The sequence below is a fragment of the Trematomus bernacchii genome, unplaced genomic scaffold (assembly GCF_902827165.1).
Source record: "Trematomus bernacchii unplaced genomic scaffold, fTreBer1.1, whole genome shotgun sequence".
Lineage (NCBI taxonomy): Eukaryota > Metazoa > Chordata > Actinopteri > Perciformes > Nototheniidae > Trematomus > Trematomus bernacchii.
Genome location: NW_022987477.1, coordinates 8,971,620 through 8,995,987, shown reverse-complemented (window position 1 = coordinate 8,995,987; position 24,368 = coordinate 8,971,620). Strand labels below are relative to the sequence as shown.

The window sequence follows — 24,368 nt, the reverse complement described above, 5'->3', positions numbered from 1 at the left end:
GTGTCATCATGGTGTGATAGACTCCTCCCACTTGGCCTGTGTCAAGATCAGTATGTGTGAATGCTGGGAAAGCCTTTAGGACACCCGACAGAGCCTCACTAGAGACAGAGGAATCAGAGGTCGCCTTTCACTGTAAAAACATCTATTTCTGACGTGGGAAAGAACATGCCTTATAAGTGCAACAGTAGGCAGGAAAAAGGGAGGGAGAAAAAACAGCCCGGTTGTGGAGTTTAACTAAAACGGGTGTTAAAGGGATAGGGGGAATAAAAAAGAAAAATCTAAATATGTTAAATATCGAGTAGGCGGGACAGATCTCTTAAAGCAAATGAGGAAGCAAAACAATTTATTGCATCCTTTTAACTCTTATTGATGCAAGTAAATTGCCCACTGAAACCCACACAGGCATTTGGACTCATGGTTAGCCATAGACATTTCTATCTAATGGCAACAGCCAAAGAAGCAAAAGAGGAGGCGTGGCCTAGGGAAGAAGCAGCGTTATCATCAACATTTGTTACTGGATTACACACCGTTCCCTGTTTGACTCAGCAGAGAAAAGGGTCGAGAAAGGTGAACCCACCAAAGAGTCGGTATGCCAAAGGCAGCACGTTACCTGATACTTCACCCTGCGAGGTGCCCGTACGGCCGATGTTGGTGAGCAGGTGGTCGATGTTGGGGATGGGCTGAGACTCCACCGCACTCCCATAATGGGACATAGTCTGAAACACAGTGAGGACCAGATTCACAAGAACGTTGAGGAGAGATTTGTAGCCCTAAAAGCTAAACGTTTGTGTTAACGGGTTGCTTTAAAGGTCCCCTTTTATGCAAAATTGAAAGCTACGGACCCAGAATCAGCACTTCTCTAACAGGGCTGAAATAGAGGGGTTTGAGGCATGGCTAGAATGGGTGATCTTTTTGGTATTCTGAGCAAAACACTTCATAGACATGTCTTTTATATATCTAAGACGTATAATATATGCCTAGAAATAGTATAATAGGAGACTTTTAACCTGTTAAGCCCCGAGCCTGTTTTTCAGGTTTCAGGCTCGAAAATGACATGCCCAAAACAAATGACTACAACTTAACTTCTAAAAGGGTTATATGAATAATTTCTTTTATCAAAGCAAGAATATAGATTTTTCTCAGTCAGAGTAAATTCAGATGGAACATAGCAAAAAAAGGTAAATTCTTACCTCCGCCTAAAGAAAAAACATTACTTATAGTGAAAACCACCCTTGAATGATGGGATGGTAGACTAAAAGCTTTAGGAATCCAAACTATAACATATAATAAGTACCATGTATCAAGATTGAGGCAAAACAAGTGAAATTTGACCTTTTAAGAGAGGTTTAGCAAAAAAAGGTTCCAGGCGGAATAAGCTTTCGGCACATTTGGGTACATCTGGTTCGATCAGTGCCATTTGACCTTTTTCAGGTACCAGACTATACAAATTGTGTATTACATTGAATTATCACCATAGGTATTCATTCCATCCAAAGAAGAAAGAAGAAAGAAAGAAAAAAAAAAAAAAAAAAAAAAAAAAAAAAAAAACTGACGGGGTCTTTGGGGCTTAACAGGTTAATAAAATATAATATCATCTGTATGTAAGACCAATTAAAAACATGTTAGTTTTATTCCAGAAGCCATAAGAACTGGGAAAAGCTGCAGTACAAAAGCTGGCGTTTCCCCTTAGTGTTGGAATTGCTGTTCAGCGATAGATTGGCTGTTAAATCGTGTTTATTTCAAATGTTCTTACATGATGATATCTTGTAGTTTGCTTTTCTATATTGTGTTTGCAAACTCATATGTGTACAATTGCAATCGTGTATTTTGAATTGAATTCAGCTCTAAAAAGAGGACATCAAAAAAGAATTGGCAGTGAAGCCTGAACCCACCGCTGGATCTTCATTTCCTTCTTCAGTGAAAAACCAGTGATACTATAGGAAAGAAAAGAAGCATTACAATGAAGTTTTCTCTGTTTTACATGTGAATATGTGGTTTATAATTGCTGTTAATACTCACATTCTGAATGAGGGCCTCCACTATCCTGTACTGGTCGGGCATGTGTGTCACCATATGTGTCATGTTGTCCTCTGTGGTGCGCACCAGCGTGGGACCAAACACGATGGCAAGGTTTCTTGGTTCCATCTAACATACAATAAAACCATTTTAATCATGAACTTTCAATTTCTCTCATCAAAACATAATAAGTCCATGTATAAAGTTATATATCTACCTTATTCTTGTCTGAGTTGTCAGCCACAGTTTTGAGATGAGCTGAGAGGAACTTGAGGGTCTCGTAATGATGATCCGGCAACTCATGAAGCTGGTAAAAGAAATGATGCAATAAGCAGAGAAAGATAAACAAACACAAAACTCTGTTGCATTTCATGAGGACTTTGACTATGAAGACTTCCTAAGCTTTACTCCAAATGCATACAAAACTAATAAATAAGTCTAACTGTAACCCTAAGAATAAAAAAAGGGATAATGTATAATACATAAACAGTACAAAATGTATTGTCAAAGCAACTCACCAGCCTCTTTAGCACTTTGAGTCTCTCCACTGGGTCTACTGTTCTGTTGGCTTCTATAAAATCTCCGTACCTATCTGCACACAGAAATATAAAAATTAGACAAAGGTGGGAGGTGAATGTACTGGTTTGTAGCTCTTATTTATGACCACTAGGTGGCATGCACAACTAGGAAAAAAGCAACTTACCATTAGTGAATAATGGCTCTGGAAGTTTACGGAAGAAGGACTTTAGCAAACTGCTGATCACATTCAGGTCCCTCCATTTCTGTAAAACATTAGAGTAGGATATGAGAGACATATTAGATGTAAGATCATTTCCAAGCACACAAGAATAGAAGAATATGTCACACACCCCTACATTTGTATCAGTCCCAGACACATTACAGGCACCACTGTAGAATATGAAACTCCAAGGTGAGTTTAAATAAAGCAACAAAGATCGATCGACCACTCACATCATCCTGGATATCGATATCGTTCATGCCCTTGTTATTGAGCTCCTCCTGCATGTGTGAGATTGCTGCGTTGTTTCCAGGCACTCTGTATATGCCTGTGTACTCCAACCCCCTGTCCTCCACCAGGTTACAACACACCTCCACGATCAGGGGCACAAACTACAATGCAGAGGAATAAAAAGAGTCTTTACCTTATTGCATATAAAGCATTATCTGAAAATAAAGCGATACGATGTTTTCAAGTCATTGCAGACCTTGTTGTTCAGTGCAGGAGGACAATCGTCCAGCCTCACTCCAAACGTGACTCCTGGAGACGGTTTCTTCTCAAAAGGTTTCCTCATCAGCCCCGGGATGCCCTTCCTCCATGTTCCTTTGTCCTTGGGAGGGCTTGTGTCATCTGAGTGCAACGAGAAACACACAGTACAGTATACATTTATACTATTGTTACTTTTAAATGTAACAGATTTGGTGGGTGTCAAATATATCAAATTGTTTGGTTTTCATACCTTTGTGCATGTTCTTCCTCTCCTGCTCAGATTTGGGTGTGGTTGGGCTTGTTGCTTTGGTGTCCCCCTTCCCTCCCAGCAGTGTGTGTCTGATGCTCAGTGACTGGCGTGAAGGTTTGGGTGATGGCTCTGTCTTGCTTCCTGTCGGGCTGGGTACGACACGAACACAAAATGAGCTTTCCAATCGTTGCTAACTTATCCAGCAAAAGTTCTCTTTAACTTTCTCCACTTCCTTTCTTTATGTGACCTCCCTTGCCCCCTTACCTCATCAAGGTGTTGTACTCTTTGATCTTCCTGCTGATGAGGTCATGGCTGGTTAAGACTGCATTCTATAAAAAGAAGAAAATTAGGGTGAAGAGTCCGACAAAGGACACAATATGTGACGGTAAAAGCATCGTGTGCATCAGTTCCTCCCCTCTCCAACGGGACATAACAGACCTTAATATAACCTGCTGCTATCAGGTGACACAGGTAGGACTATCTCCTATAGAGAGGGTAAATATGGGCTTGTATTTCCAAAACGGCTATTTTTAACCCAGTGGCGAATATAGCAAGATATATTATAATACAGTGTATTCACAGTATATGCTTAGGATTGTTGTGACAGGTCTTACTGTGAATGTCAACAGCAGTGTATCAAATGAACAAAAAAACAATGGGCCTTATGCAAGATAGGGAACAGCTTCTTATCCAATTTCTAAATCCATGAGAAAAACCCTTTTTATTTCAGTCACAGACACAAAAAGCGAACCATGTAGGATATAGTAATATGCTAAAAATAAATGTCCTGCTACAGCAAAGTGGGTCAGGATTTAAAATGGGAGGAGGCCAAGATGATGTGACCATCATTGTAGGGCAAGAGGACAATTACACAGAGGGTGATGTCACACTGTCAGGTTATAAAACAGGTTTTTAGACATGGACAGCACCATGCATAAAGACCCTTACCCTTGTCGACCAATGACATGATGATTAACATACTTTCAGTTGATTTAGGCATATATTCATACTATAAATTCATTCATACGTCATTCAGATAAAAGGATTATAATTGACATTTTGAATCTTCTTTGACTTTGAAATCACTCTCAGATGCAATTTAGCAAGTAATCTGCTTGTATGTGTGGTTCTTGTGGTTCTTGCGGTTCTCCTCTCACCTCCTCATCCAGGTTGCTGTTCTCCTGTATGACTCTGATCCAGGCCAGCATGTCCTCCCGGTCCTCGGCCTGGAACAGGTACTCGCAGTCGGACGTGGTCAGCCTTAGCACGTTCTTTCGCTTCGTGTCGCTGTACGAGATGTCAATCAGACAGGCCTTGATGCTGATTGGCAGGGGCTCGTCCACTGTTTGGCAGTTGGCATGAGCCTGCCCCTCCTTTTTGTCTTTGTACAGGCAGAGGTAGGGGCCTCTCAACACGGCGTACATCTGTTTCCATGGACGCATACCTCCTCCAACACGCTGCAGAAATAGGTCATGAAGAGGAGACACATTTACAAAACAAAGTGGAGGCAATTTCTGTAAACATTTGTATTGTTGGCATCATAACACACAATCACTGCCTTTAAGAGACCTCATACAAGGAGGACAAACTGGTGTAATCGTTGAAACATACAGTACAGAAAATTAAAAAAAGTCAGACAGTAGGTCAGCGAGTCCTTGAAGGTGTGCTTTCTGTGTCAGTGTGTGAGTAATATGATGCATTGTCTAAACAGAGACGGTCCACACCTTGCCCTTATCTGTGTTCAGCTGTTTGAAATGCATAAAACCCTCCTTGGTGGCGTCACAGAAGATGTCTGATGAAGAGTCCCTCCTTGAACCCGAATCCTCGGATGACCTGTCCAACGCCTGGGATGGATAAGAAAATAATGTAAGCCTAGAAAACATACCAAAGACTAAAGTGTTCTGTTGAATACATCCAAATAGGTAGAGAAAGAATGATGTATGTCATCACCAGCGTTGTAATTAAGGATTGTCCATGCTATTTAGGTTGATTTCAATACAGAGAAACAGTCAATATAATAATAATAATAAATCCATGCCTTTTTTCCAATAACATATTGATATTTCAATGTGAGAAGTTTTATCTTCTGGGTGTGAACTAATGAGCTGATAAACGTTTAAACCAGGATATACAGATAGACCTCTTGTATGGCAGGTGTGCACAGCTGGCACTAAGCAAACTAATGCTAGATAAAAAAAAGGGGCTGAACTCACCTTCCTAAGATTTTTCAGACCAGGTATCAAGCCCCTCCTAAATGGAAAAGAAGAGGTTTTTTAAAAGTTATTTAAAGAGCGTTATTTCCACAATCAAGCCTTTATTCATATTTGTGTCAACGCTGTTGTGGGTTACCCTTTGCTTTCTTCCCGGTAGTTATCGAGGCCTTCATCATATGACTTGGACCGCTCTGTTTTAGTACCAGAATCTGACTCGATGATTGTGAGACGTAGAGAATCTATTAAAGGAGGAGTAGGACATTATTTGTAACTGTTTCCAATTTATTCGGGCATTTCAATAATTGTTATACGCCTCATTTTGCTGCTTTGACATGAACATACCTTGGTCATGTGACAGCTGGCGTCGAATGAAAGGGGCCGGAACGGTTGGGCTAGGTGGGATGGTGGTGATGATGGGCGTTGTGGATATAACAGCGGAGGCCGGAATGTGTGTGCTGTCCTGGTCAGTACTTGGACTCGATGGTTCATCTGAGGATGGAAAGATTAGAATTTAGGTACAGCGCAAGAAAAGGGCAAATTCACAAAATATTTGCAGCTTTTTTTGCTAAAGCTATACAAATAAGACAAAGAAATTCTGTTATTCTCAAAAAAATGTCTTTGTTTTTTGCTGCAGTGCATCTATTAAGGGGTGTATGCTAAACTAGCTAACTAGTTTGTGATGCTAGCACAAAAAAGAAGGGAAACAAATCAATGGTTCACGACTAGCAGACCCACTTTGTGGTATTTCTCCACTGTGTAGAAGCACATTAGATTGGCATGAACTCTTTTACATTTTTGTCATAAATTCAGCTGCAATGTTTCATGTAAATAAAATCATCTAAAAACAAAGTCTAATTCATCTCTACTTGAATAAACATTGCAGCAGATAGTAATAAAACGTTATGATAATGGCGCATGCTGGGGGGGAAAGTAAGGCAGACAGACGTGCAGTCAGCTAGTAGAGGTGTTTCTGTTCCGATAAGCTGGAACACACCTTCCCTTTAAACACACACAGGTAGTCAGCTAACATTACATCACAGTCACAGCTGTGTCATCACTTCTGATATGTAATATCAGCAAGATGGCAAGCCCTAAAAACAAATGAAGAGAAGCATACAATGAATCATATCTGTGACAGTGGTGACTGTCAAAAAAAAAGAAGGCAAAACCTAATGTAACATTACCACTATTAACAATCCTTTAATACAGCAGTGCAGCACTTCATACCTTATTTAATCAAAACATTATATATATATTATTATAAACTGCCCTCAACACAAAAAATAAACTGAAAAAAGTCAATCAGAAAATAAAAGAAGACTCATTTCTATCCATTCATGCAAATCTTAACATTTCCGTGCAACAACTTTAAATGGCACATCTGATCTGCTTGTTAGTTTGGTAAAAACCGCTGCTGTCAAATTTCTCTCAAAGTCATGTCCCATGAAACTGCACACCTCATTTTCTGCCCTGGCTGGCAGATGCCTATTCCATGTAATCACTTATTTATATATATATATCCTATTTCTTGGAAAACGGCAGAGTAAATCATGTACAATTACAATTTCTTGTTAGTTAAGGGGATCAAAGTTGACTGGGCTTCAAACTGAAAATGCAGATCTATAAATCAAATAGTTATTCACTTTTTGCATAGAGGTAGAAGAAGAGACCCATCCCACTCTCATATCTTTTCCTTTATGCTGTACAAAGTGTTCTTTGCTTATTTTCTTGAAATTCCTTATACCTCGTGTTTCCTTGCTAACCGCATTCAGAGTGGGAAGCAAATAAGGAATGCCATTGTAGAGGGAAACTTGTTTTTAATTGTGCATAGTATTGTGCAATAGATACAACTTTAAATATCGACAGTAAGGAAAGCTTTGCTTAGCATAAAGAGTGGAACACAGAGAAGCAGTTAGACTGGTTCGGTCTAAGGTGACAAAATCCTAACTACTGTAGGTTGCAAAGTATTTCTTTGAAGGGCACAGTGACTTTCTGGCATCCTTTCTGAGAGCACACTTAGCTAAGGAATAGTAAAGAGGAAGAGTACAGCTAAGGTAGAAGCACAATTTGAAGTTTTATTTAAACATTTGTACGTAAACAAACAAGAAGATGGGTTTTAATAACTCTGCTTTAGAGGTGTTCGTAGGGGGATGTTTTTTTAAATGATGTACCGAGACAACCTAGCTGTTTACCCAGCTTCCCGACTTTATACTAAGCTTAGCTTATAAACAACATATTGATATTAACTGTTGGCAAAAACACATTTCCCAGAATGACTATTCCTCAAAGGTTTGCCCATATAATGTATACAACACTTCACTTGACCACAGAAGAAATGGGAAGTGCTGATGTTGTAATCTGATCTAATCATTATCTAAATGTAGAGAACTTAAAAGCGAGAGCAGAGGCGTTTTTGTGTCTACATAGGGAAATAGTGCTGGAAATGAATATGGTTAACCCTAACCCAGGTTCAGGGCCAAGAATAAACACAAGCTTTGCTCTGATTGGTGATAAGTCACCAATGATGACACAACTAAGCATGCCAGGTCTGATTCAAGCTTGTCTGGTTATGTCAGTTGATCATTTATCAGAGATACTAAACACCTTGATTTTGTGTTAGATGGTGATGCATTTGGTTTGTGATGAATATATTTAGTTTTCTTAGGAAAAACACAAAGAATTGCCAATTACTCATTAGGGAGTACGTGACATTTTGCACATACAAGCAGTACACGTTGTCATCTGTTCCCAGTACAAAATGTTTGGCAGACAGCTAATGTGCAGCAGTTGTTCCACTTATTGTTTGGGACTGTACTATGAAATCTAATTGAAGCTGCAGGAATGCTCTTATTTCTCCATCATGTCACAGTTCATTAGGGACAATGTTCTTGGGTTTCTTTTGCTGTACTATTCAGGGGGAAATATGAGACATTTCAGCAAGGGGGTGGGGGGTGTAGTGAGTTGGAGAGCAGCTCTGTGTATGAGTGTGTGTGTGTGTGCGCTGCTCTACTCAGATGCCAAAGGGGTGGTTTGAATATGTCATGCTCGCCCGCAGTACAGTATAATGCTGTCATATAATCAAACACCTGACTCAATGTCACCCTGAGTTCAAAATGTCGCAAGGAATTAATTAATTTTAGTATTTGAATACCCAAATAACATGGTCTGCTGTGTCTGTAAACACAGTAAAGTCAGTAGGCCTACATCACACTGCCTTGATGACCTTTGACAAGTGGTTTCAAAGGCAACAGTGTTGTTTTTTTAGTAAAATCAAACACTGTTTTAAAAAGTAAACAAAATTCTGCGGGTATTTTAAACAGTTTGTGACATTTCGACACAATATGTGTCCTTGTAGTATGATAAGTAAGGCCACAATGAAATAGGGGGCCTGAGGATATTTTTTTGTATTTTGGGTTCTATGGAGAGAGGAGTGCTTACTGTAGCAAACAGGGATATATTAAAAGTACAACCACATTGAAGTCCCGACCCACTAATATATGATGGAAATACCAGATAGCCACCTTAGAACTGTTAAGTTTACAGCATGCTCTACCAATAAAAGCATTGAGAATGTCCACCTTTTAAACTGCATCTATCCGAACTTCCTCTAACATGCTTTGAACATAATACACACGGACACACCCTCTTCTTTGCCACTGCAGCTGTTATTCTCTTTCAAATGCTACAAGCATCAGAGCATGTCAAACCCATCATTGCATTTTTAAATATAAATCTATCCTATGAAAATAATGCCCACTTTTCATCTGCTGTTCATACGGGCAGGGTATCATTTTAGTTTCTTTCACACCAGTAGTTTTTCATAATAGAATTGAAAATAAAATAAAAATGTTTTTACACAAAACCGTTTTCCTTCCCAGTAACAAAATAAACCAAACGTTGCACAATTAGCTGTAAAATACAGTCTTAAGTGTCCTGATTTGCATCTAGAGCATTTCCTGATTTAGATAAGGAAACGTCACATCAATGCGTAAACAAGATTAGGATCTGACCAAGCAACTTTCGATAGTTGATCCTTTAGACACATTTTGGTCTGTTGTCAAGCCCGTACTGGATTAAAATTGGCTAAAGACTCTTTGGCTAAAGAGAGAGCCAAAACTTCTTGCATAAAACTTGCATTTGTTTCACAGGACAATCATTTTACTGGTGTTGCTATATAAATAGGAATCATTTAAAAATAAGGTTAGAGCAGTCTTACCTATGAATGGGATAGAATCCAGGGAGTCATCCAAGTTGTTGGAGCCAGACTTATGTCGTGTGTCTCCCAGCCTTCTGAGATGCATCTCCCTAAAGCTGTCATTTGATGTCCAGCATATAGCTCCATCGGCAGAGCCTGCCTTCACCAATGGTGGTGACTTGTGTGTCACTCCTCCCTGGTCATTAACAGCTAGTACATAGGATGGAGGGCGGATGTGGGGATGTCCGGAGTTTTTGTCCCTTCTTAAAACAACGACTGTTGCATCCAGGCCTTGTACGCCCTCTGCCAGACTGCCATTAGTCCGTATAAGAGCGCCGGTGGAGCTGGAGATTTCTCTGACTTTTGGCTTTTGAGTCACAGCTCCATTAGTGGTGGAGAAACCAGAAGAAGAAGCAACATCTAAACTTGGTTGCTGTCTCTGCATGGGCAGTTTGGAGGAAGTACCAGAGCAAGAGGAGGACCTGGCTGCCAACCCAGCCTCTAACCTGCTCTCTAGTTTCAGACTGTCAGCCCTGTCTCTGAGCTGCAGGTGCAGAGGCGAGGAGTAGCCCAGGTGGTTGGCCATGATATTAGCTCTTTGGTCTTTAAGAGGGTCTGTGGTCTTGGTGGAGGATAAGGCAGGTGAAGGGTCTAAGATAGAGTTTTTGACAGGCAGACGTGACGGTCTCATTATGACACCGTCCGTCCTTGATGGTAGTACAGAATCTAATGTACCTTTAGTAAACACAGGAACAGCTAAAGACGAGTTGGATAATCCACCTTCTCGCCCTTCTTCCCCCTGTCCAGTGAGACTCCTGTTTAGATGAGGTAAAGCTCTTACTCCTGTTCCCTGCCTGCTAGCTCTGGCATCCTCTCCCCGACACAGCAACAACCGGTCCTCCAACCCTACTCTATCTCCAAACACTGCCAAGCCACCTGATTCTCCAGGCTGCTGCCCCAGATAGTCACAAGACCTCGCCCGAGGTTTGTGCACTCCTGTGGGGCTTGAGAAAGGCAGAGCATCCTCGGAAGCACTCCTTGGCCAATTCCTGAGCGGTCTTGACCGGTCTGCCCCATTTCCAAGCCTCTCTTGGGAAACGCTACGTAATGGAGTGACTGAAGTGCCCTGGCTATAAGTATCTACCTCGCGGTCATTGGAGGTGCTTTTCCTTCTAGCTTGGGAGCCCAGTTCCGCTCTTGGACTGGTGCTAGGAGGAGACTGTGTACGTTGCTGTGTGTAAGCGGAGCTGGAATTAGCAGCTGCCCGCAAGCTGTCCAAGCGTTCCTGTATGGTGCGGCAGCCATACGTGTGCCTCTTGGTGTCAATATAGTCCTTATAGGTTGTGTAGTTTTTCCAGTCTATGTTCTGATGTGGAGAGAGGGAGGGGGCTGTGGGAGAGGGTGAGTATTGGTTGGCGCTGGGTGATATGGCAGTGGAGAACGTGTCCGGTGAGACAGCGGCGGCCCGTACAGGTGGCGACAACGTGTCAGGATAGATCGGACCAGGTTTTGATGAAGGGGAGTAGCCTGAGCTTTCCGTGGAACGGGAAGAGGGGTGCTGCAACTGTGCACCCCCAGGTATTGAGGGAATAAGGGGTCTTGGTTTAGCTGAGCCTGAATCCTTTGAAGGACTGTACCGATTTTCCTCTGTCCTGTGGCTGGGTCCAGCCCGAGCCACCCAGGACCCCCTGTCAACTGGATCAGGAGGCATGGCTACTGTCCTCACATTGTCATTGCAGACACACGCCACTGTCTGAGACTTTGACGTCTGTTGGATTGTAGGCGATGGCGGAACAGGGATTTCAACCCTGTAGCTTTTCTCTTCCACTCCCCCTCTTCTTTCTGGTCCCTGAGCCGGACCTTGGGCGGTCTCAATGACTGCGGCGGGCTCTGATGTCTGAGCCATGCCCGCAGCCTTAACTTCTATCCGTGGGTAGCATATCGGAGGGGGCTCTGGGATGTTCTGGGCATTTCCGCTGTACGCATCATTTCCTTTGAGGTATGCATCCTGGGAATACGCCTGCAAGAGATTATAGGACATTATGTCACTTTGGTTGCTGAGAGGTTGGAAAGCTAAACTAGATCAGATTAACTCCTGGGAGTACATCACACCCAACCACAGACAGGATATATTTTCACTTAAACACTTGTACTGAAAAGGTAGAGCTGTAGATCAGTATTTGAAAATATTCTGCAATAACCACAATTACTGCAAATTAAAATCCCAGAAAAGCATAGACCGATCTATGTTGTTTCAGCATGGTCATTTTATTTCTTACATTTCCTGGTGAGGCAATACAGTTTAACTTGGGCACAGCGTCTTCTATTACTAAAGTTACTGCCATATCTCACATTATATATAACTTTCCTCTGCCGCTACAGTATTAATATTTTGTTAATAAATGTGGCTGCTCACATTTAAAAGCAACAAACAATAGTAACCCACTTGTGTCATTTATTTACAAAAGTCTCTGAGTAAGCTGAGGAGATTATCAGCAAAACAAACTATTACTGCATTCCCTAAATAGAACTATCAGGAACAACTGGTTTAATCCGGTCTACAACAACAAAAACACAGCATGCTACAGCTCTCTAGAACAATTTCTCCAAATCAAACACAATCTCTTTCAGTAACAGTTTCTCAATCTTTTCCTCAGAGACCACAAACAAATGTTACATCATGCCATGATAGAAATTAACTGCCCTGAGAAGTAACAGATGTGAAAGAGTGGGAAAAAGGGGATAGCCAGAAAAGCAAACAAGTAGAGAAAAAGATCCAGGAATAAACCCTTGAAGCCAGGAGTGAGGATTAAGCTGTCAGGGTTTACCCACCTTCCGTACTGGAGAATGTGCCCTGAGGCATGAGGAGAGGCTGAACGGGGGACGCCTCTGTCTTCCTTTGCCCGCTAACGCTACCTCTGTCAGCATCGCTCCACAACTCTACTGTCACTGTAGTAACTGAGGTACTTTCCTTGATTAAAACTTGAAGAAAATCTAGCTGCTTATTACCCTGCGCACTCTTCAATGAATGGTTGTTTTCATATTAAACATAATATATTTCCTCGTCCTTTCAGCGCAAGAGCTCTTGAGAAAATGAAAGAGAGAGAGTTGTGGTGTCGGACTTTAATCGATAGCACTCCACCTGAGGTGTCAGGTTACAATTGCACTAACAGCAGCAGCAGCCACTGTAAATCTACTGCTTGGTGCCTCCCATTGGCTTTGTTAAAGTCATGCAGTCAAATAGAAACCAATTTCCTCAAAAGAGAGGTCTGCTGACTCATGAACTCAGATCATTTTTTTTCTTCCATAGACACATCTTTCTCTTAAATTGCTATATTACGAGAAATACAACCAGAAAAAATTACTTGCAAGTACTAACCTGTAGTAAAAACACTACACATATACAGCTAAGGGGGGAGTTTATTTGGGGTTTTACGGGGTTTCCTAGCTTCTTCATTCGCTGAAATAGCGGGGCATCATCAGGAAAGGGAATTTAAAGGAAGGGGATTAGTGAGCATAGTTTCCCATCTTACCAGAGCAGTGATATCCCTGGAAAACTGCAGTCCACAGGATAGAGAAGGGCAAGCAAAGAGAAAAACAGGGAATAAGAGGCGTAAACAGGTGAGCATAAGGAAATGAGAGGTATATCGCCATCGTTTGACTTCTCTGATTTCAGGACATGCTAAAAATACACTTGCTGAACACAGGCATCACAGTCGGAGGAAGTAGAAGGATAAAGAATAGAGGTGAACTTCAGCAGGTTTGGTGTCCTTCTCAGACATGAAAGTCCTCTGAGTTGGTCTTCATTCCCATTATTTGCTCTTCTTACCTACCTCCACCAGTCAACATACATTGGAGAATGTTTTCTCTCACTCCCAACATACTCATTCTCACCTGCTCACTGTGGTACCTCCCCTCTCTGGTTTCTCAGAGGCTCTTGCACTGCACACACGCTACTAGCTTCTTTCATCCTCTTATTCATCTGTTAGACACTGCTTTACAGCACGCTTGCCTGATCTACACTGGCTTGCTTCCCTTGCTCACTCATGTCAACAGCGAGCTGAGAAGAGTCAGCTGACTGCAGCTGCACTCCCTCTGGTAGTGTGTGGGCTCAATGACTCCCAAAATACAGGAAAACACAAACATGAACACAATTTAAAACATAGACATATAAACTTCTATAAACACCACTATGTACACCCTTCCATTATGCTTAAATCAGGAAATACACACGTTTCTCCTTGTTTAAATATAGTTAAAAGGTTACACAGAGAAGCATTCATTCACGCAGCGTCCACACGGCGGCGTGCGTTGAAGCTTGCCGGCGGGCGTGTCTGAAGCTCGACCAACAACCAATCACATGAATCTCCCTCCCCGGACACACAAGCACGCGGTTGATTGGCTAGAGCTTGTACTGGCATATGATTTGATTGGCTGACGCTTCCGTCGAAGCTTCAAAAGTTGAACATTGCTCAACTTTTGAAGCGAGCAAAGCGAAGCGACACTCCCACAATGCAGTTCGGCAAAGCGTGACGTCACCCCATTCAAAGTGAATGGGCAGAAGCGTTGAAGCTTCAACGCACACCGCTGTGTGGACGGGCCGTTAGGGTTTATATTGTGTATTTCAGACACTTTAAAGAAATGACTTGATTGTGATTCACAACGATACGTCAACTGATAATTAAATAATACAAACAGTAACCCTTGACAGTCAGATCACATGTTTAATTCCACTATCCTCAATTTTACTTAAGGTTTGTGCCACAGTTTTGACCACATTTTTTATTGGAAACCAGATTACAAGTAAAAAAACAAGTTTTGACACATCAAAGATTGTCTTCATTTTGACTCATGTTTTCCTTTATGGGAAGAAAGAGCAAATTGCTTCATTTGACTCCCTCAGCCATGTGAGCGCTCAGACTAATTCCAAAACGCCAAAAGCAAGTTTCTGTGGTTTTTGGTGAGTTGCGGCAGAGCTAACAAGCTATGTGTGGAATTTAGCAAAACAGTGGGATCTGACTCAGTTCTCTGCTCCAAGAGACATTTCCAAACGGAGGTGAATAACATGTGGAGGGTTGTTTGACGTAGCCTGGCGCTCTTTTATCGTCTGTGGGGCTCTGGACCCTGACTGATGGCGTGGGATGGCTGTTTGCATCACTGGGCTCATGAGGGGGGGGGTGTTGAGCTGTGGTATCCACTCTAGCTCGGCTCCTTGAGCATTTTTCTCACTTTTTTGGAAACTCACATTTCCAAAAACGTCGGTCTTGATGCTCCAGATAAGATCCAACACAATACTATTATGCAGGGGCGGACTGGCCATCGGGACGTTCGTGATGAATCCTGATGGGCCGGTCGGACGAGGTCGGATAAGTCACTAGCAACCCCCCCGTCGACAATTTACTAGCGGTATTTACTTGCGGTACCGAGGTGGGCCGGTCGAGAGTCCCGGGCTCAGTAAATAGCTTGTTTTTACCACTGAATCCAACGTGACTCAGAGGTTTTTTATCACTTCAAGTTTCCCAGGCTACGCTTAAAGGAGTAGTTTCACATTTTGAAAGATAAACATACACATCAATCTCATCTCTGTGCCTTAATATGAATTGAGTACATTTGAGATTAGTTTAGCATATAGCCTGGAAACATGGGGAAAGCAGCTTGAATAGCTAAGCTCCTTCAAACAACATACCTATTATCATGTTATTTATTGTTTTTTTAACCTGTTAACAGGAATAAAACATGTGTATATTTGTAGGGGGTTTAACTGCTGCGTGCCGTGACTGTTTGCAACATTCCTAAAAGTTGTCATCACAGTGACACAGTGCAAAGTTGACAACATTTATCCTGCACAGCTCACTGCTCACTGACCATATCTGACATACCTGTGTTCAAGTAGAAGACACAGCACAGCAAGAAGGTGGATGGACACATTGATTTCACTGAGAATTAGTTCAACCACAACACATAATTTCCTGCCGTATAGACGAAAGAGCAATTTTAATCACACTTGCAATATTTACTGATAAATGAATGCTTACCAGCTGCAAAATATCCTCATCCTTTGGCATCACACAGAGTTCCAGTGAGGCATCGCTAAAAGGAGGAAAGGTTGTGTAGATTGGAAGAGATAAAGAGAGAGAAACAGTTTTCAGACATGGCTCACACTGTGGAAATGCACGGCACTTTTCAAGAAAAAGCTGTAAATTATAACTGGAGTTTAATGAACTGTGAATGTGAACGTGTGCTTGTCAGAAATGAGGAAATTATGCTCTATGGAAAATTGAAACGTGTTTTCCCCCAGAAGTTTCACAATGTCTCATTTTCTGTGTTGTTACTCCACAGACGTGCAGGGCAGTGAGGAGATTAGATGGGGCATATTTCTCTTAATATAAACCATACAATTAAATGTGGAATGCCACATTTCGTACCTGTTCTGGATCAAGGCTATGACTTGCGAGTATGTCTTCCCAATGATGCTCTCTCCATTCACCTTCACAATCCGGTCCCCTGGGAAGAATTATAGAATACATTACAAAGCTGCTGTAGACTGCAAACAGCAACATGACAAACTGTGTTTGTGCATTCAGCTGCTCAGATCTTAAAACCTGGTCAATATGGTTATTGACTGAGAAAACACTCTATAGCAGCTCCTTCCAGCCCAAACACACATTTGTGTTTAGATCAAAAGGAGAATACCAATACTTGTTTATTTCAAGGACCTCATGTGAAGATCTATCTCCATTCAAGTTTTCTGATGGCCATCTTACAGGAAGAGAGGCGAGGTGAGTTTAGGAGAGATAATTATGGGAAAAAAGTGCACTCCCTTATCCCAGGAGAGGAGAGCAAACAGATAAAAGCAGACAGTTTACAGGGCTGGTCTGGGCCACTTAACATTTCCTGTAATACAGAGTGCTAATCTGGCAATAACGCTGACAAAGCCGCCAGCCGTCACCTCCATTTCAGAGAAACTGGAAGCAGCTGATTCATTTTTTCACTGGAAGGGAGCTTGTTCAAGTGTTTTTATACTCTCCGCTTAGAATAAGAAGTGATTCACAAATCAATAAGGGCAGAAACAAAGTAGGGAGACTTAGAAAAAACAGAATCAAGGGTAGGTTGGAATAACAGTGTGCATATTACACTTTGTTCAACCTCCCACGAAGGAGCCATCTGTTATTTTGTAACTCATATCTGTTTGGCCTGGCAGGTTACAAGGAAGTACCTACAGTACAAACGTGAAGAAATCTTGGCATCAAACGGCACTTTGAGGTCAAATCTGAGACGGGCAGTTAATCATCAGATCAGCCGCTTTTATAGAAGCCGTGCAATGTTTTCCATAGAGACTGTGCGTGTGTGTGAGTGTGTGTGTACCTGTACAGAGTCCAGCTCCGTGGGCGGGGCCTCCCTCCTTCACTTGCTTGACGAAAATGGTGTCCATTGGCTCCAGGCGGTTCCGCTGTCTCCCTGGCAACAAGAGAGCACATGCACCAAGGCGATTGGTCACACAGGGAGGAAGAGAAACAGCAGCAGAATCTGAACTAGATCACATTGAACTGGAACTGGAAGCAATATTGTGGTATATATTTTCTCCAACTTTTCCAACATTTTCCAAAATGACAGTTTTCTTACTCAAACACACACTACAAATGTGATATTTTCTGGTTGTTAAGTGAACAAATCTGATAACTTGATGCAACAATGTGAAATGTCTACAGTATTTAGAGCATTTTGGCAGTTATATTTAGTTGTTTCTGAACTACATACTTTAGATTTGACTGTACCAAAAATGATACTGAGTTTTCTTGTATAAACGGTGAGCCAAATGAATAAATGTCAATGAGGTCAAAAAGAGGGTGTAACATTTTGTGTAAGAGCAACAGTCCAAAAGCCAGTTATACTAGGAAATGATCCTCGAATGTTCTAAAATGATTTATCAATAATCAAAACAGATGCTTTTTATCTTTTTTAGACCTAGTAATTGTTTCATATCCTCACTGCTGTGAATTATTGCAAAATATCTTGAGGCGAATAGCTTCCAAGGTTTTATGAAAGAAAGATAGAAAACAAATGATTCCTCATCTCAAAACGTTCCTTTACATCCCAAACACTGTATCAGGTTCTTCTTTTCTAGCACATCTGTAGTCCTTTAATACATCCATCCATTCACTCTGCTGTCAGATGTGTCCTGAGAGGTCCAAGTGTGCTGACAAGACTAAAGGCAGCCACAAGAGTTTGTTTTCGAGGAACGCACGCCATGCCGTGTGATGTGCATGGAGCAAGCTAGTGGAGTAAGTGCAGCTTATTAAGTCCAAGTTGAATTAACTTGCTTGTGTAATAAAGTGTTTTTAAAGCAATTATGTGCATGCAAAAAAGAGGGACTGACGATGTTTGTGCTTGTGATTAAAACAGCAAAATCGTCTTTCCCTGAGCCATAAGCCTCAATCGGAGTTGGCCTCAGCTGTCTCTCAGAGCCCAGAGGCTTTGCGGAAGTGCAACATCAGAGCAGTTCTTTCCTCAGGGGTCGCATGCTCTTTTCATGAACGCCCGCTTCCCATTCACACAGCAGCAGATACATGTATTTATGACCCAATGCAACGAGCGCTCTATGAAGCCTTGAACAGCTGGAATGTAGCAGATGTTGGTTTAATGTGTTGCTGTGGAGCAACTTCAAAGGTGAAGAGGGGAAAGAGTTGTTGAATTATCAGTTTACTCAACTTTGTATAAGAATCCACACCTGTAACATGACTGTACTAATTTTCTATTGCATCTTTATATTTGTGTGTTTCCTTTGGCAAGAAACATGCCAATATTCAAAATATGAGCTGTTTTGATGTCAGCATGTCACCTTAAATGGGACCCTAACCCTAACCTCAAAGTCTTTAAACTTGTAATGTTCCATTTTCTGACAAAGAGATGTTTACATTAAAGAGAGTTTTAGTAACACTGGACTCATTAAAACTTACAAAGACAGTTGATTCAGCGCCAAAAGAGACTTCTAAAATATGGATATAACAGGTTAGATACCCATCAAAGCTCATGTGCCTTAATAAAATGTCAATGTATACCTAACCTGCTCCTTCAATGTAAAGTATTATAAACCTGGGGTTTGAATGAGATGTGGACAACAGTTGCAGCTTTGTTTTTGATCCAGTAGAAGGCAGTGCAGCACATAAAATGACACCTTTCTTAGTGAGGAACAGTGTAATATGTTTAACCCAACATACACAATGTGTAATATGTTAAACCCAACAATGACTTTTATATTTTTAGTGAATGGGTGGCTGACTGCATGCTTGTTATATGAAAAACTCCACTGTAGCCCCTCACAGAGAATGATCATAAAACAATATTTATGTGGAACATCACTGACACAATGTAGGACAGACTGGGAATGACCCGAGGTGAAGGTACAGATGTTAACAAATGTTCCCTCCCTCTCCCTCCCCCCTCCTTCCCATCCCTCGCTTCTTGTACTCGGCAGATTCCCAATCCTGAGCCAATCTCACCGAGCTCTAACTCTGCAGCACAAATTGGATTTCTGGAAGTTTCCATGCCACACAGCTGGATGAACGGGATTAAATGTGGAAATCTAAAGCTCTGGATATTTGTAATGCTCCCAACTGTCTTACCAAAGCATAAACTACTGCGTGGATTAAAGAAATACATCAGCCTGCCTCAAAATGACTCTGGCTGGTCAAAAACACAGAGTTGTGTAACCACAGCTACTTTTGAATGCTACTTGGGGAAATATTTTCTACTAGTAGGGCTGCACGATTTGGGGAAATAATGTAATTGCGATTTTTCGGACAGATATTGCGATTGCGATTTGATTTGCGATATTTGTTTTTAAGCGACCCAACGGAAGTTTATTGTAAAATGCGGCCATATCTCCGGCTAGCAAGGTCGTATCAACGTGCTCCTGTCGCTAGCACCCCTGCAGCCCGAGCTACGAGTGAAAGAACTAAACTTACATGAAACTTCCATTGGGTTGCTTTAAAGTCAAGCTTCAGTTTAAGATTCACCCTGTAATAGATGTAAAACATGTGATGGAGCATTACTAACCTGACTCAGATGGTTTGTTTCACCAAATCATCTAGGAAAGCTCCATTGGAAGCCATTTGGAAAGGGCAGGCACTTTCAAAAATACTTGGCAGGTGATTGGATCAATCTGTCTATCACCTTCTATCATGGGCCACTTCTGATTGGTTAACAATGGCTGGTACATGTGGAGCACAGCAATTCTGATTGGTGTGGATGACTGACACACAAGAAAAAAAAAGAAAAAATCGCAGGCTTTGCGATTTGATAATCGCATAATTTCAAATCGCGATTTCGATTTAAAATCGATTAATCGTTCAGCCCTATCTACTAGTTGCACTTAATTGACACGTCAACTACAGAACTTAGCACTCTGGAAAGCAGGTGCATGTTTGAAACCGAGCGTGGCCTCAAAGTATTTACATAATTGCAAATATTTTCAAGCTACACCAGATGACTCATAAAGGCAGTTCACCACATCAACACCACTTAGTATGGCATTATGTAAGATTCCACTGTAGTAAACTTTAAATAAACTAATTAGTATGGCATTATGTAAGATTCCACTGTAGTAAACTTTAAATAAACTAATGTCCTATTCTATTTAGGGGCTGCTTCATTTATGTATGTGGCAAATTATTTCCAAAAAGACAAAAACTATTTAATGCAGTTGTGTAAACAGCCTGATTTGGCAATAAGTCTTAGTTTAGACTCTTCTTTAAGTTGTTACTTGTAAAAAAAAAAACATTGACAATAACAATTCTTCAGGTAGACCTGCAACTAACACATATTCTGATCTCTGTTATCTGTCATCTCTATCATCTGAAAATGATTATTTTTCCTAAATATTTAGTGTTTAAAATGTAATATGTAAATGTTATAAAATATATCATCTCCCAAAAAAAAGTGGTTTCCGCTCTTTTTACCCACTTACCATTCATATATGACAAAGAAAAGCATAAAAACCTCACATTTGAAAGTCTTTAACCAGCAATTGTTTGAAACTGCAATGATGACACAACACTGTCTTATTCATGATTTTAAAACTTGATACGGCCTCTTTTAGGTTTAAACTAAATGCAACAAATGTATCTGGTTTGTTGGCTTCTCCAAATTTGTTTCGTTATTGAGCACAGGAAAACAGCAAAATGTGAACTACAGTACCCTTCTCATTTCAATCATATTTCAAGCGAGACACTTCATTTATTTTCTTTACTGTAAAGTTTTATTAAACCCTATCTGGGTTCATTGAGCACTGCTTGGCCGTCCACTGGCTGCATGTCGGCTCTCTGGCCTCAACAGGCTCTGGTCTGGCTGTCGACCATGGCTGCACAGCTGGGCCCGCTTGTGTCGGCCGGCCCCCCCGCCCCCCCCCCCTGTTGTTTTGGGTTAGATAATGTTATTCTTCAGAGGGCTGGGCCAACTACCCACTCACTGCATTAACCCTGGCGTAATGCCTCCTCCAACTCGCTGCTCTTTCCCATTAGTGTCACTCGCATTTACAAACACACATACAGATGTAAAAAGAGGATACGAAAATATACAAAAGCCTATGCAAATGTGTTGCTTGTTATTCGCTGTCACACTGAGAATAGGAGGATTTTCTTCAACTTTCCCAACACTTCAAACAGTGAGGAGGAGGAGGAGGGTTGAATGTGTTTAGATGGCTATCTATGTTGGCTCTCTTTCAGCAGAGAAATATGGCACAAAATCCTGGCATAGTGTATTCCCCCCATGGAGTTAAAAGGTCAAAGCACAAGTACACTTTACATAAATTCATAATCCCCGACTTTCTTCAAAAGAACAGAGCGCTCATTGTCAAACTGCTCCTCAAAGAAAAGGTATTGCTTTGAGACAGCAGATGAAGCCATTATGAAAATAAATACTGTAATTCTGTCCGTTTTTCTCCCATTCCCATGCAGAAACACTGTGCACTTCACACACAAACTAGTCCAAACACAACTCTACTTTGAAAGTGCTAAAACACCTGCGTACCCCAGTCCTGACCTTCCTTGAAATACGTAGTAAACCCACATCCTTACAAAGTGAGCCAATAGTCTTTGTCAGATGTCAAAACGACTTGGAGGTGCCACTCTCAGATGGACAGGTCTCATTTAACTAATCGCTGCACTCTGAAAACAGCCACAGCTTTATGTCACAAACCTCACCACTGGGGGAGGGAATGTCAATACAACTTCAAGCCCCCATCATCAGTGACAATGACAAGTCAGCAGTTTGTCATGGCATGTAAGTAAATAGGTACATCCATTTTAGATTCCAGTACCAACATTTAGAAACAAAACGCTATTTTAAAGGTCCCCTATTATGCTGTTTTTCATCAATATATTATAGGTCTCAGATATATACAAACATGTCTCTGAAGTGTTTGGCTCGAAATACCAAACAGATTGTGCATGCTACAATGCCATAAACCCCTCTGTTTCAGCCCTGTTTCAAAAGTGCTGATTCTCTGTCTGTTACTTGTTGCTGTTAGATGAAAATAAGGTGCCACTCCCCACGCCCCTCTGCGAGATATTTGGTTAAAAAGAACACAATGGTGCTCTAGGAGGAGATTCAGGTGATAAGGTGGGCGGGTATTACCTTGGTTGGTATTTGGCTAATGGTTACAAGCCAAAACATCGTTATGACATCAGAAAGTGGCCAAAATCTGATCAGCTCATTTTCAGACAGGTTTTTATATAAATGGATCAGGACATAAAGTGAGCAAATCTTTTTTCCTGAAACTTTCAGAATCTCTTTACACAAAGGGCACACATGTTTATGTATACAATACATGAATAAGTGGAATTTGCATAATAGTTGACCTTTAAATGATTTGGTAACAATACATTCAAGGTTCAAGGTTCACATAGCTACAGTGTAGTTATGACGATGAAAATCTTAGGTCACAGGCTCCTCCAACAGTGCAACACAATAAAACTGAAAAACAGAAGTAAATACAAAAAGAAAAATAGTAAAAAAGTGAAATAGTGGAATAGAGCAATAAGAGTCTATATTCAAGTGATTGAATATGTTATATTAGATAAATAATTTCTAAATTGCAGCCAGATTAATGTTGTGGATGTTGTTTCAAAAGTCAGCTCAAAAACATCAGCCTACATTTGTCATATTCAGTGTGTCCTCGAGTGTTTGTCTCAGTTATTGTCACAGAGACAACTTATTTCTTATCCCATGACCCATCCATTCATATTTGAGGCCAAAGACCACAGACCAAAAACAGAGACAACTGAGCTACTGCCATGGCAACGGAGCAAACTCTATCAGCTGATGAAGAGTTGTTGTTAAAAGCTCTGGAAAAAGCTTGTAAGTGGACATTGAGTTAGGGTTTTTTGTCAAACAGTTTCCAAATGACCTCGGACATCGCTAACTTGCTTCGTACTTGTTGTAATTATTGGCCAATGTGTAAACCAATACAAATATATTTGGGTTGATAACAAATATTTGACAGAAACATTTTAATTCCTGATGGGATCATTTCAAAATAAGTCACTTCCATGAATGTAACATTCCTTGGAGAGACATGCCGATGTAGAAACACTGCTACAACACATTCACACAAAAACACACAGACACACACACCTGGTGTTTTTCCAGGACAGACAGGAAGGTAGAGAAGTTCTTTCCATCACTTTTTTTTGGAATTCCAAATACCAAATTCCACCCAGGGGAAAGAGAATATGTACTGACCACACGGCAAAAAAAAGTGTTTTGTTTTCTTTCATTAAAACAAGCAAAAATATCCATCAAGGCAGTTTAAGTTGACTCTCAACTGAGAGAACAAGTGACAAACATCTGGAAACAGATGGGTTGATTTAAGTCTAAAATACTGTCTATTGCTTTAAGAAAAATGTAAATAAGCCAAATGAATGAGAACTTAGAGGGTGGGGTCTATTTTATCTAGCCTTTCCAAAAATATAAACACATAAGCAAAAGTGAATGAAATGGACCAAACCTTTTTTTATGCTCTAATGTTAGCTTCAATCATTAGCATGTACAGCTTACAAGCTTAATACCTAAAACAGCACTAACCACATACGTGTGTAGGGGTTTAGGCTAAAAAGTGTGGAAGTTGCTCCCTGAAACTTTATTTGATTTATATCAAACAGCATGTTACTGATCTTGCATTTTCCTTAATACCCATTTATTATAGGATACACAAACTACCTAGCTACAAAAAAAAATAACAACTCTACACCAATCACCATGGGATGAAGATTCTAACTTTTTGCCTTGAAAAATGTAGCTTCAGCCTCAGACTTTTTACATTAAACCAAGTATAGGAATCAAATGTGTTTAAAACCCCTCTAAGTATGTTCAGTTCCAAACATTTATTGAGTCAGTCGAAGACTGGGTGTTTCTCAATGTCGAGGAAGGCTGCTCCAGAGCCACTATTTCAAGGATGCTACGTCATCA

The 24,368-nt window shown here is 41.0% G+C and overlaps 1 protein-coding gene across 4 annotated transcripts in view; it reads right to left on the bottom strand.

The window, feature by feature from the left end:
• Positions 1-24,368, bottom strand: part of LOC117495637 (rho GTPase-activating protein 21-like) — a 78,001-nt gene that overhangs the window by 5,560 nt on the left and 48,073 nt on the right. For 2 of the 4 annotated variants that reach the window (XM_034147058.1, XM_034147042.1), the window contains 20 exons: positions 17,268-17,360; positions 16,328-16,406; positions 15,938-15,992; positions 13,436-13,459; positions 9,924-11,922; positions 6,050-6,196; positions 5,844-5,946; positions 5,708-5,744; positions 5,219-5,338; positions 4,652-4,951; positions 3,759-3,823; positions 3,495-3,643; positions 3,243-3,385; positions 2,989-3,147; positions 2,720-2,798; positions 2,535-2,608; positions 2,234-2,323; positions 2,020-2,145; positions 1,893-1,934; positions 611-716 (listed from right to left, as the gene is read on the bottom strand). In XM_034147058.1, coding sequence (XP_034002949.1) covers positions 611-716; positions 1,893-1,934; positions 2,020-2,145; positions 2,234-2,323; positions 2,535-2,608; positions 2,720-2,798; positions 2,989-3,147; positions 3,243-3,385; positions 3,495-3,643; positions 3,759-3,823; positions 4,652-4,951; positions 5,219-5,338; positions 5,708-5,744; positions 5,844-5,946; positions 6,050-6,196; positions 9,924-11,922; positions 13,436-13,459; positions 15,938-15,992; positions 16,328-16,406; positions 17,268-17,360 — 3,990 coding nt within the window. Of the gene's footprint in view, positions 1-610; positions 717-1,892; positions 1,935-2,019; positions 2,146-2,233; positions 2,324-2,534; positions 2,609-2,719; positions 2,799-2,988; positions 3,148-3,242; positions 3,386-3,494; positions 3,644-3,758; positions 3,824-4,651; positions 4,952-5,218; positions 5,339-5,707; positions 5,745-5,843; positions 5,947-6,049; positions 6,197-9,923; positions 11,923-12,734; positions 13,018-13,435; positions 13,460-15,937; positions 15,993-16,327; positions 16,407-17,267; positions 17,361-24,368 lie in introns of those variants that run through there. The other 2 variants (XM_034147051.1, XM_034147067.1) reach the window with 2 other exon arrangements.